Source organism: Corvus hawaiiensis, chromosome 1 (genome assembly GCF_020740725.1).
Source record: "Corvus hawaiiensis isolate bCorHaw1 chromosome 1, bCorHaw1.pri.cur, whole genome shotgun sequence".
In the NCBI taxonomy this organism is placed as follows: Eukaryota; Metazoa; Chordata; class Aves; order Passeriformes; family Corvidae; genus Corvus; species Corvus hawaiiensis.
The window spans coordinates 91,953,643-91,967,074 of NC_063213.1; the positions used below are offsets into that span (position 1 = coordinate 91,953,643).

The 13,432-nt window shown below is 54.8% G+C and overlaps 1 protein-coding gene across 2 annotated transcripts; it reads right to left on the bottom strand.

Moving 5' to 3' along the window:
• Window positions 1-448: 448 nt before the first annotated feature.
• LOC125330330 (zinc finger protein 239-like) lies at window positions 449-6,203 on the bottom strand. Of its 2 annotated transcripts, none has more exons than XM_048313351.1 (2): window positions 6,066-6,203; window positions 449-1,790 (listed from the first exon to the last, which is right to left on the bottom strand). In XM_048313351.1, the coding sequence occupies exon 2, from the start codon at window positions 1,774-1,776 to the stop codon at window positions 868-870; it is 909 nt and encodes a 302-aa protein (XP_048169308.1). In that variant the 5' UTR covers window positions 1,777-1,790; window positions 6,066-6,203; the 3' UTR covers window positions 449-867. The 2 variants fall into 2 exon arrangements, 1 of the variants encoding a protein (XP_048169308.1); XR_007205466.1 differs by lacking the exon at window positions 449-1,790 and adding an exon at window positions 2,010-2,054.
• Between the last annotated feature and the right edge of the window lie 7,229 nt (window positions 6,204-13,432).

The following is a 13,432-nucleotide window of genomic DNA, read 5'->3' on the forward strand; positions in this document are numbered from 1 at the left end:
ACAGCCCAGCCAAGACCCTCAAAACTCCCTCACAGACCACCTCAAAAGCCCACTCCCAGCACCACAAATGCCCTCAAGAGTGACCAGAAGCTCCTCCCAATCCCCCCAGCCACCCCTAAACCCCCTCCCAGCCCCCCATGGCACTGACCAGGAGAGCTTGGTGGACAGGAACATCCCCAGGCAGGAGCAGCTCAGGCACTTCAGCAGCAATTTGGGCACTTTGGGGGGCACACCCCAAACGGGGAGACTCAGGCCAGGGACTGGGATAGATACCCACAATTCCTGGAGAACAGACGGGCTCAGGTGGACACGTTCTGCCAGCATAACTACGAGATCGTGGCCCTGTCTGCTCAACCCATGGCCTCACAACACCCAAATCCTCCTGAATATTCCCCTGAACCAACCCCAAATTCACCCCCAAATCCCAGTAAAATGGTGCCACTTTAGATACCTTTGTTGAATTTCTTTATTTCTACCCCAATTTTGGTTGTCTTGACAGGATGAAGGAGGAAACTATTTAGGTTGAAAAAGACCTCCAAGATCATCCAGGATTGCTGGATGCCACCAGAAGAAACAACTGGACAGAGCAGGTGAGAATTTTTAGGCCATAAACTCAACAGATCAGCTCTTCCCAATGAATTTCTGATTTCGATCAGAGTCCCAATGGATGTTCCAGCCCCTGCGTTCACCCAGGTGCTTACAGGGATCCAGGAGGACGTGGAGAGCACCAGCCAGGGCTCTTCCCAAACTGGATCACAGGGAATGTGGGTCACCAGAGCTCTGCCAAACGTGGGTCCTCTGTTGGGGGATGAAGTTGGAGTAGAGGATGAAGCTCTTGCCACACTCAGGGCACTCGCAGGGCTTCCCTTACTGGTGGCTCCGTCGGTGTTGGGTCAAGGTAGAGCTGTCTGAGAAGCTCTTCCCACACTCAGGACACTCGTAGGGCCTCTCCCCGGTGTGGATGCGTCGGTGGGTGACGAGGTGGGACTTTTGCTTGAAGCCCTTCCCACAGTCGGAGCAGCGGAAGGGCCTCTCCTCTGTGTGAATCCGCTGATGTATGAGGAGATTGGAGCTGCTCCGAAACCTCTTCCCACACTCAGGACAGCAGAAGGGCCTCTCCCCAGTGTGAATCCGCTGATGTACGATGAGACCAGAGCTCTTCGGAAACCTCTTCCCACAATCAGAACACTCATAGGGCATCTCCCCAGTGTGGATCCGCTGGTGGACAATCAGGGTCGAGCTCTGGCTGAAGCTCTTCCCACATTCAGGGCACTCATAGGGCCGTTCCCCGCTGTGGCTCCTTTGGTGGATAACAAGGGTGCCTCTCTCACTGAAGCTCATCCCACATTCCCCACACTCATAGGGCCGTTCCCCAGTGTGGATCATCTGGTGGCGGATCAGGTGGGAGCTGCATCTGAAGCCCTTCCCACATTCCCCACACTCATAGGGCCATTCCCCAGTGTGGATCATCTGGTGGCGGATCAGGTTGGAGCTTGTCCTGAAGCTCTTCCCACACTCCAGGCACTTGTAGGGCTTCTCCTCAGTGTGAAGCTGCTCATGGACCACCAGGTCTGAGCTCTGGCTCGATATCCGGCCGCCTTCCCAGCACAGGATGGGTCTTTCCTCCTCAGAGCACCCTGGGCTGCGTTTGCCGCCCCTCCTCCTGTGGCATCTCTGGGGTTTTTCCTCCCTGTTGGATTCCTGCACCAGGGAGCTGCTCAAAATGGCCTCTTCCACCAGGTTCTGCTGCGGGAATTTGTCCTCCCTGGGCTCCATCCTCAGCTCCTTGTCTGGGGAGGAAGGACAAGGAGAGGATGGGATTTGCCTCCATGCCACAGGGAAGGGCAAGGAGATCCCCCCAGTCCGTCCCTGGCAGGACGGCGTCGGCAGCGGGGTTGTCCTGCAGCCAGGGGCGATGCTGGGCTGGGAGATGGAGCAGGAGAGAGGGGGAAAGGGGCAGTGACTTCCTCCTCACCTGCCTGGGGGTCCTGGGGCATCTTCCTCTTCCTCGCAGCCTCCTCCTCCATCCGGCCAAGGTTTGGGAATGGGGAATCCTGGTTTGGGGGGAAAACAAGAGATGAGCACGTTGAGTTTGAAGGTCCCTCTGCCCAAGTCCATCTCTAGAAGCCACCAGGCATCGTGTGTCCATAAAAACCTGCTCTGAAAAAGCCTCCCAGGAGTTCCCTGTCTCTGGTCCCTCCCCTTTGGTGTTCAGGGTTCCCCCTGTCCCAGCTGCTGGGGGTCACGCTTGTATTGGGGGTCCCCCTCTCTACTTGGTCCCTGCCCTCCCCAGGCTGCTGAGAGTCCCAGGAATCCAAAAAGCTCCCCCCTCTTCCATCTCCCCACTTAGGAATGCTGGGGGTGATGGGCTCCAAGGAGTCCCCCCTGCCCCTCTCCAGGCTGTTGAGGGTCCTGTGAATCGCGGCGCTCCCCCCTCTCTGGGCTCCCCACTTTGGGGTCCTGGGGGTCACAGGGCTCTGCTCCTCCAGACTGCCTCTGCCAGCAGCCACCACTGGGACCCTCCCAATGTCCCCCCACCCCCCCGCCACTTTTCTACTCAGCTTTGGAGTTCTTCATTCTCCAAACATCCCCCTGCAAAAAAAACCCAACCCAGGGACACCACCAGGGTATCTGGGCCAAGCTCCCCTTCCCTGGGAACCTGCGGGATGGGGGGTGATGCTCCCACAGGTGGGGGGGGGGGAGCTGCAAATTCAGGGAGTGCTCAACCTTGTGGTTCCTTCTCCTTTTCTTGATCCTCCCTTGTCCCTCCTCTTCCTCTTCCTCCCGCTCCTCCTCTTCCATCCCTCCTCCTTCTCCTCCCTAATCCCACCTCCTTCTCCTGCTTCCATCCCTTCTCGTTCTCCTTCTTCATCCCTCCTTTCCCATCCCTCCTCCTCCTCCCCCAGCACCAGCCACACCCTGGGTCTCCCATTCCCGAGCCCCTCGCAGCCCACGGGAGCAGCGGGGATGGAGCCGGGACAGGTCGGGATGGGCAGCGTGGGGCTCTCGGCTGCTCCCACCCGCTGGGGGCAGGGGAACCCAGCCCGGGGAAAAGGAGAGGGAAACTGGGAACATTGGGGGCTGCAGATCCAAACTGGGCCTTGCTGGGGACCCTGGCTGCGGACTTGCAGCCCTTGGGGCTCCTCTCGAGAGCCTAGAGAGCCGCGAGGGGGAACACAGAGAGGGCTGGGGGATGCCAGCAGTGGCACCACTGGCAGTGACTGGTTTGTACTGGGATAACTGGAACCTTACTGGGGCCACTGGGAGTGACTGGGAATGACTATGCACATGCTGAGGGCAACTGGGGTGTACTGGGAGGGTCTGTAACCATACTGGGGGTGACTGGAACCACACTGGGAACAACCAGGACCATGGTGGGAAGAAATGGGGCTACACTGGGGGACATTGGGAGTGAGTGGGAATGACTGGGTCTACACTGGGTGGAACTGGGTATGACTGGGACCATGCTGGGAGAGACTGGGATCATATGGGGAATGACTGGGACTATGCTCAACTGGTTTCAACCAGGATCACACTGGGAGAAACAGGGAGCAACTGGAACCATGCTGGGGGTAACTGGGATCACAGTGGGAGCAGCTGGACCCATGCTGGGGGAGACTGGAATCATACTGGATCATACTGGCAGCAACTGGGACTGCACTGAAGGCAATTGGAAATGACTGGGAACATGCTGGGGGCAACTGGGATGCACTGGGAGAGACTGAAACCACAGTGGGGGTAAAGGGGAGCAACTGGAACCACACTGGATGATAATGGGAGCAGCTGTGCCCATGCTGGGGTCATACTGGGATCCTACTGGAACTGACTGGGATCATACTGGGAGTGACTGCAGTAGTACTGGCAGTATCTGAGAGTGACTGAGATCCTACTGGAATCAGACTGGGACTGACTGGAAAGGTTCTGGCTGTGACTGGAACCATACTGGAGGTGACTGGGAGCATTCAGGCCCAGCCTGGGAGTGACAGGGGGTCACTCTGGGCATGACTGGAATAATACTGGGAGTATCTGGGAGTGACTGGGGTCATACTTGGAGTGACTGGGATTGTAGTGAGAGTGACTGGGATCATCCTGGAAGTGACTGGAACCATACTGGGAGTGACCACGGGTCCTATTGGATCATCCTGAGAGCCACTGGGATTACAGTGGGTGTGAATGGAACCTGACTGGGAGTTACTGGGAGCTACTGGGCTCATGTTGGGAGGAAAATGTGGAAACATTGGGAGCAACTGGGATCAACTGGAAGGTACTGGAACCATGCTGAGGGGACTGAGACCACAACTGGGGCAACTGGGACCATACTGGGAGCAACTGGGACCACACTTTGAGACACTGACAGAAACTGGGATTGCCCTGGAGGTAACTGGGAGAAACTGGGAAGGCCTGGGATAATTCTGAGGTAACTAGAACCTTACTGGGGCAACTGGAAGTGCCTGGGAATGACTAGGAGCATGCTGAGGGCAACTGGGATATATTGGGGGTGTCTGTAACCATACTGGAGTGACTGGAACTACACTGGGAACAGCTGGGACCATGCTGGCGAACTCTGGGACTACGCTGAGGGACACTGGGAGTGACTGGATCTACACTGAGGGCAACTGGGTGTGACTGGGACCATGCTGAGAGGGACTGGGACTATCCTAGGGGCAAATGGGATCATACTGGGAGGAACTGGGAACAACTGGAACTATTCTGGGGGCAACTGGCATCATACTGGGATCACAAGGGGAGCAGCTGGGTCCATGCTGGGTGAGATTGGGATTACACTGAGGGTGACTAGAATCATACTGGCATTGACTGGGAGTGGCTGTGAGCAACTGGAATCATGCTCAAAGCAACTGGGAGGAGGTGGGAGTGACTGGGAGCATGCTGGGGATGACTGGGATATATTGGGAGAGACAGGGAGTCACAGTATCATACTGGAGGCTCCTGTGGTCATACTGGCATTGACAGGGAGCAACTGGGATCACACTGGGGGCCACTGGTATCAGACTGGGAGTGACTGGGATCATACTGGGATCATACTGGGAGTGTCTACAATCATACTGGGATAATGGTGGGTGTGACTGGACCCTGACTGGGGATTACTGGGAGCTACCAGGCCCATGCTGGGAGCCAACTGCGCACACACTGGGAGGAACAGGGAGTGACATGGTACATGCTGGTGACAACTGGGATGTACTGGGAGTGACTGGGATGGTACTGGGGGCAACTGAACCATGCTGAGGTAACTGGGAGTGCCAGGGAATGACCACAAGAATGTTCAGAACAACTGGGATATACTGGGAGTGCCTGAGACCATGCGGGTGGGGACTGCAACCACACTGAGAGCAACTGGGAATGTGCTGGGGAGAACTGGGACCATGCTCGAGGCAACTGGGAACAAGTGGGAGTGACTGGGGCCCTGCTGGGAAAGACTGGCATCATAGTGGGAGTGACTGGGACTATACTAGGGGCAACTGGGAGAACTGGGAACACACTGGACAGAAGCTGGAGGAGGAACTGAGAGCAACTGGGAGTGTGCTGGGGGAAAATGGTATCACAGTAGGGAATGACTGGGAGTGACTGGGCTCCTACTGGGAGCAACAGGGATCATGCAGGGAGGGAGGGGAAGTGACCACGATCATACTGGGACTGACTGGGCTCCTACTGGGAGCAGCCACCTCCGGGCCCCGGGACCCCGGAGCCCCTTTCCCGGCCATGCCGCCCCTGCAGCCCCCCGACCCCCCCGCCGGGGTCCCGCCAATCCCAGGGCTCCCCCCTCTCGGGCTCCCCGCTTTGGGCTCCTGGGGCTCTCCTCTCTCTGGGGTCACGCTTACGGAAGCCGGGGCTCCCGGGGCTCCCCAAAACCGGTGTCCCCCCGCCCCCGCCGGCCCCGCGCGCTCCCCACGGGGCCCCGGCAGAGCTCGGAGGGCCCGGCCCGGGAAGCCCAACCCCCACCGCGGGGGGACCCGCATCCCCCCGCCCCCGCCGGGGCTCTGCCGCCACCGCCACCGCCACCCCCAAAAACACCTCCCGGGGACCCCCGATGTCCCCCCGAGCGGCACCTGCGGGATGGGGGGCGATGGTCCCGGGGGGCTGCGAGTTCAGCGAGCGCTGGAGCCGCGTGATCCCGCCTCTCCTCCTCTCTTCCAGCTTCCCGCTGCCGCTCCGCCTCTTCCTCCCTCCTCCTGCTCCTCTTCCTCCTGCCGCCCCGTCCCAATCCCACCTTCCCCTCCTCCTCCCTCCCTCCCTCCCTCCTCGTCCTCCTGCCCCGTTCCCGAGCCCCTCGCAGCCCGCGGGAGCAGCGGGGATGGAGCCGGGACAGGTCGGGATGGGCAGCGCGGGGCTCTCGGCTGCTCCCACCCGCTGGGGGCGGGGGAACCTAGCCCGGGGAAAAGGAGAGGGAAACTGGGAACATTGGGGGCTGCAGATCCAAACTGGGCCTTGCTGGGGACCCTGGCTGCGGACTTGCAGCCCTTGGGGCTCCTCTCGAGAGCCTGGAGAGCCGGGAGGGGGAATGCAGAGAGGGCTGGGGGATGCCAGCAGTGGCACCACTGGCAGTACTGGGCACTGGTTTGTACTGGGATCATCCTGGGATCATAGTGGGAGCAGCTGAGCCCATGCTGGGGGAGACTGCAATCACAGTGAGGGAAACTGGGATCCTACTGGGATCATACTGGGAGTGAGTAGGATCCTGCGGGATGCAATTGAGACCGTGTTGGGGCCAAATGTGATATACTGGGAGTGAGTGGGATCATGCTGAGGGTGACTGGGAGCAGCTGGGAGCAACTGGGATCATGCTAGGAGCAACTGGGAGGAACTGGGAGTGACTGGGGGCATGCTGGGAGTGATTGGAAGCAATTGGGATTATACTGGGACCATGCTGGGAGTGCTGGCATGTGACTGGGATCATGCTGGAGGTTACTGGGATCATATAGGTTTTGAAAGGGAGCAACTGAGGGAAACTGGGATGATGCTGCAAGCAACCTGGAATGACTGAATGCATGCTGGAGGCAACTGGGATATTGTGGGCATGACTGGGATCATACTGGGATACTAACACCTCACTGGGAGTGTCTGGGAATGACTACAGACATGCTGAGGGTAACTGGGATAGACTGGGAGTGACTGTAACCATACGGGGGTGACTGGAATCACACTGGGAACAACCAAGACCATGGTGGGTGAGATTTGGATCACACTGAGGATGACTGGAATCTTACTGGCATTGACTGGGAGTGGGTTTGAGCAACTGGAATCACGCTGAAAGCAACTGGGAGGAGGTGGGAGTGACTGGGAGCATGCTAAGGGTGACTGGGATATACTGGGAAAGACAGGGAGTCACAGAGATCATACTGGAGGCTTCTGGGGTCGTGCTGGCATTGACAGGAAGCAACTGGGAATACACTGGGGGCCACTGGCATCATACTGGGAGTGACTGGGATCATACTGGGAGTGTCTACAATCATACTGGGATTATAGTGAGTGTGAATGGATCCTGACTGGGGGTAACTGGGATCTACCAGGCCCATGCTGTGCACACACTGGGAGGAACTGGGAGCAACTGGGAGTGACACAGTGCATGCTGGTGTCAACTGGGATATACTGGAATCATCTGTAACCATACTGGGGTTGGCTGGGAACACGGTGGGGGTGACTGGGATTAACTGGGATTTACAGAGCCTTCCCTGGGGACAGCTGGAAGTGATCTCCCCGTTCCTGCCGCCCTCCCTCGGGCACTGCCGCATCTCCCAGCCTGCACCGCCGGGATCTGCCCGGAGCAGTGCGATGGCTCCAGCGCTGGGGCTGGGGGCTCCTGAGGGTGACGAGGGGGGACTGGGACCCCAGCACTGGGACCCCCTGAATCCCCCATTTCTGGACATCAGGACACCCCTGCTCCCCTTTTCCCTGTCATCCCATGTAGATACAAAAATGCTGCTAGCAAGGATTTTCTTGCTATTTTCTAAGTCCATTTATTAGCACATTTCTCTCTCACAGAAGAGGCAGCAGAGTTATGTAAACAACCAAACACCTGCAGCCTTGAAAAGTCTTGTTTATGGTATAGCAGAAAAATATTTTGACAATGGATGTTTTAGGATTTTAGCCAATCACCCCAAGGGGTGGCTGATCCTTTGTCCAATTAGACTGTGAAGAAAAAAGTCTATAAAAGAGTTTGTAGAATAATTAAATAAATCAATCTTGCTGCACAATTCCTGCCTGCTGGATCTTCTCTCCTCCTCCTCCCTATGGCTGCGGGACACGGTGATATACCCTAGGGCTCAGGCCTGCGGTAATATTTGGTGCTGCCCGACATGATTTGCAATCTCTGACATGTCCTGCTGCTGCGAGCCAAGCCTAATGTCTCTAGAGGTACGCTGTTCCCCTTCCCCCCGGGACTGAGAAATGGCGAACAGCGGCTCACAAACCAATGCTGTGGTAACGGTCTGGAAAGGTGTGTTCAGTGTAATGCAAACCTCCATTTCTGAAAATTCAGTTCGGGAATTATTAGACTGGGCTACCTTAAAAGGGATTTCCATGGACAGAGATAGTGCCCTGGACTTTGCCTTATGGCAGGAACTTGGCTGTGCTGTCTGACACTAACTCCCATTTGGGGACCCAGCAGTGTTAGAATTATACTAGACCTGGTGTTCATTATTTATTCTGCTAACAGACCTTGACTGTTGCAGCAGAGCTGGCTCGCCTATTTCGGTGATGAGTGACGGAGGAATGTCCGAGGGGGGCCCCGCTGACTGGGCTCCACAGGCAGAGCCTGCGCCGCCTCACCCTGCACAATCGCAGGACTCCGCGGCCCCCAGGGACCCCGCGCCAGCAGAGGTGGGGGTGTCGGGGCAGTGGGGGGGGGCACATAGTATGCCTTGCCGCTCGACTCGGCGGTGGCCACGGCTTATCCAGGGCTGCGAATTAGCGGCTTAGCAATTTGGACCCCCGTGGCACCTCCTAGCCCGTCTGCACATGCATTGGCTGCGCCAGGAACGCCTGGATCTAACTTCTTAGCCGGCATAGCGCCAGGCGTGACTGCACTGAGACTGCCTGGGTGTGGTCCTCTGCCCTCCTTGGCGCTCGACTGTTCTGCACAGTCGCAGAACCAAGCCATCGACCTTTTAATACAGCATCTGCCTTTGCTGACAGAGTTACTGAACATATCATGGAAGCTGGAGGAACTGCTCAGCTTGCAAAAGCAGCTGCTGCAGATGCCAGAGGCATCCTGCTGTGCAGGATGTGCTGGGCCCACACTGCCCGCGGGAGACGCAGCTCCGAACCAGGAAGCGGTGCAGCCCGCGGCAAACCCAGAAGTAGTGCTGCCGCAGGAAAACCTGGAAGCAGCGGCGGCTGCAGAGCAGCGACCGGGGGCAGTGGCGCCAAATGTGGCCGGGGAGCGAGAAACGACAGCAGTTTCGGCAGCGGCGCTGAACGCAGAGCAAGAGATGAGTGCAGCCCCAGAGACGGTCGCAGCAGCTCCAGTACCAGTTTGGTCAGGACCAGCCGAGACAGCATCCCGTAAAGAGGCTGCTGTTAAAACTGCAGTGCAGCCAGCTGCAGTCTGTGCTGTCTGTTCTGCCTCTAGCCAGCCTAGCCAAAGTTTCTCTCTCCGTCCACCACTGTTGGCTCCCAGCATCTCAGAGTTGCCTTTGCCTGATGACTCATCATCAGGAAGTGAGGCAGATGAGGTTCTGGCCCTGGGGCGCAAAACTGCCATAGCCGGGCAGTGAAGGAAAAGGCTGCTCCAGTCTCGCCCCTGGACCTTTCAGGACTGCACGGTAACAGTGCGTCCGACCCACTACAATCGCTTCTTAGAGTCAGTTAAGATGCGGGCATTGGAGGAGGGTGACTGGAGGTTATTGGAAACACTTGGAATACCAAATAGTTTTGAGGATTCTGGGGGTAATCGAGAAGCTGTTACACTCCATCCACAGGCTGTGCCAGAAGTTCAGGATGGTAGTGACTCCCCAAAAGGGGAGATCCAAGCTTTCCCAGTGTATAAGGCTCTCCCAAATTCAGGGGAGCATGACAAGCATGAGGTGATTGCTTGGAAGGTTGCCCAGGATCTGCAATCCAAGGTGGCACAACATGGGCTAGGTTCTGCTGAGATTATGCAAATAATAAGGGTGATAAATACAGATTTGCTTTCTCCATTTGATATCAGACACTTAGGTCAAATTCTATTTCAACCTGTACAATTTACAGCTTTTGAGGAAACCTGGAGAAAGCTGGCGGACAAGGCTGCATTAGGGAATATGCAGCGGCCTGCTGCCGATCCTAGATGGACAGCGGGAACAGATGCTCTTATGGGGACTGGTCCCTTCTCTGATCCCAGCCTACAGGGTATTTTGTCCTCTAGCGTCCTGCAGCAAGCTCAACAGGTCGGCATGGCTGCCCTGTTGAAAACCATAGAGTTGTCAGCACCCAGAAAGCGATATACTGAAATAGTTCAAGGGAAATAAGAGTCATTCCTCTTTTTTGTAGAGAAAGCCGCTGCTTCTCTTGAGAAGCAGGTTGAAGTTGACGGGTTAAGACAGTTGTTGTTACGGCAGTTAGTGAGAGATAACGCAAACGAGGAGTGCAGAAAAATCATAGATGCCTTACCAGGGGATCCTGAGGTAACAGACATGGTCGAAGCCTGCACTAAGGTGGGATCTGGGAACCAGAGAAGGTCTGCTTTGGCTGCGTTCCTGCAGCCTGTTCACGCATCTTCTGGTCGTGAACCAAAGCAACCCAAACAGGCCAAAAAACGGAAGCGGCCTAAGCCGAGCCAAAAAGAGAACACACCGATCCCCCAGTGCAAGAGGTGTGGCAGGCCAGGGCATTGCACGGGCTACTGTAGATCCCGGACTCATGCCGATGTGTAGGTTACGGGGGTTCTGGGGTCCAGTCGGGACGGCCGGACGTAGACGGTGACGGATGGAGACGAGAGATCTCTATAGGCAGGTCTTGGGACACAGCCGGTTTATTGTAAAGGGCGTGGGTATTGGGGCACTGCTCAGAGCTGGTAGACTCAGCTCTGAGCAGGCCCAAGAGAGCAAGAGAGTGAACGGGTGAGAGAGAGAGAGAGAGAGTAGGAGCCAGAGTAGAAGTGGAAGAGAGGAATGAATAGAAGAGAGAATGAATAGAAGTGAGAATGAGAATGAGAATCTCTGAAGTCCTGGTTACAATACAATAAATCATCTTCTGCACTGAATATTCTAATTGTCACTAACCAATCTAATACAAGATACAAATCCTATAGCATTTACATACAGCCTATAAGAGTTCTTATATTACCATAGAGTGTTACATCTTAACTTCTAAAAACTACTCTTTGGACCCCTTCTGCTGAGCTAGTAGGGTCTGCTCTGACCCTTGGACCTGTTTGCAAGCAGAGGGTATTGTTCCATCAAGAGGGGATTACTTCAGTCGGCCATACCATTGTTTTCTAGTTGTTCAGTAACTAAGACCTGGTATTTCAAAAGTGGCTTTCATTTCGATGTTGCCTGTAGTTTTCATATTCCCAAAATCTTTTGTCAGGCAATCATATTTCCAAGGCTTTCCTGTTTCATCTTCCCCAACACCGATGGTCAGCCGTTGTCGGGAAACTTCCGCTGGGCTGCAAGGAGCGGGAATTGATCTCTGATGCAGTCGCTCCCCCAGAGAGTGGCACAGGTACAGGCACAGGCCTACCCAGCCACCCTAGAGACAGCACCCAGGGATCAGATAGCACCCACGGATCAGACGGGTTTGACATCCACACCGCAGCCGCAGTCGTCTTAGACTCTAGCGGTATTTATAAGGTTCCCTTGGACGCTTATGGACTCTTAGCCCAGGGATCCAGTGCAATGCTGGTGGGAAAACCTGACGTTGCCCATCAAGGAATCTTAGTGCACTCAGGAGTTATTGACGCTGACTTTAAAGGTCAGATTTGCGCTATGGTCTCCACGCAAAAACCCCCTGTAACTATTCCTGAAAAGACCTGCCTTGCTAAATTAGTGCCTTTTAAGTCTTGTGTCCCCAGGATAGAACAACAAACTCATGAAGATAACGGCAGTGGATCTACGGGACTTCCGCAGGCCTTCTGGACTGCAGACATCTCTGACCAAAGGCCACAGATGACATGTACCCTGATCCTGCCGAACGCCCGTCCGCCCTGGACTCAGCTTCGAGGTTTGATTGATACGGGTGCTGATGTAACTATCATCTCCTTCTCTGCATGGCCTCCCTCATGGCCTTTAGCCCCGGTGGGATCGGCCATCGCAGGATTAGGAGGATCCACACAGAGCTATTTAAGCAAACGGCCTGTGGTGGTGAAGGACTCAGCTGCGCACAGCTGCAATTAGGCCTTATGTTACTACCACTTCCCTTAACCTTTGGGGATGGGACATGTTGGCAGCTTGGGGGTACAGATTGGGACAAATTTTTAGCAGGGGTCACTGTGCGTGAGGGCGCACAGTATCCTACGCTGCCTTTGCAGTGGTTGATTAACACACCAATCCAAGTCAGACTCTGCTCAGTTATTTGAATTCAGGGCTGTTATCATGGCTTTTCAATGATTCTCACAGGAACCTTTGAATTTGGTTACTGAAGCCAACTAGCAAAAGCTTTGTATACAATCAATCACCTTACGGTACCACAAAATTCAAATAATCCTGTTATTCTGAATCATTTTCTCTCATTGAAGTCTGCAGGCGAGACACAATTGCCCTGGGCAAAAGTCTGGGTGTGGAATTTACTAACCAGTGGGAAGGCCCTCATGAGCTTATCATTTGGGGTCGTGGGTATGCTTGCGTTTCCACAGATACTGGGATACTGTGGCTACCTTCAAAATGCGTTCACCCTGACCTACGGCACCAGAGGCAGAACAGGCAACCTACAAATGATGACCAGAACACCAACCATCCAAATGGTGACCAGAATGTAGATCATCAGCCTAATGACTCTTCTGATGATGACCAGGATGTCAACCATCAGGCAGATGGTCCTTCTACAAGCAGAGACTGGGATGGTCCTTCTACAAGCAGAGACAGAACTTTAAATTTCTTATTATGGAGTCAGATAGTTAAAGCCTTAAGGACATATTTAGAATGAATAACTGATGTAGATTTCTATTTAGAATTAATAGTAGAGTTGTTATCTTATCAAACAAAAAGGAGGAATTGTAGGTACAAAAATGCTGCTAGCAAGGATTTTCTTGCTATTTTCTAAGTCCATGAGAGACTTTTCTCTCTCACAGAAGAGGTAGCAGAGTATGTAAACAACCAAGCCACCTGCAACCTTGAAAAGTCTTGTTTATGGTATAGCAGAAAAATATTTTGACAATGGATGTTTTAGGATTTTAGCTAATCACCCCAAGGGGTGGCTGATCCCTTGTCCAATTAGACTGTGAAGAAAAAAGTCTATAAAAGAGTTTGTAGAATAATTAAATAAATCAATCTTGCTGCAC

Coding starts and splice junctions, on each gene's coding strand:
- LOC125330330 (XM_048313351.1), bottom strand. CDS start 1,776: ATGGAGCCCAGGGAGGACAAATTCCCGCAGCAGAACCTGGTGGAAGAG.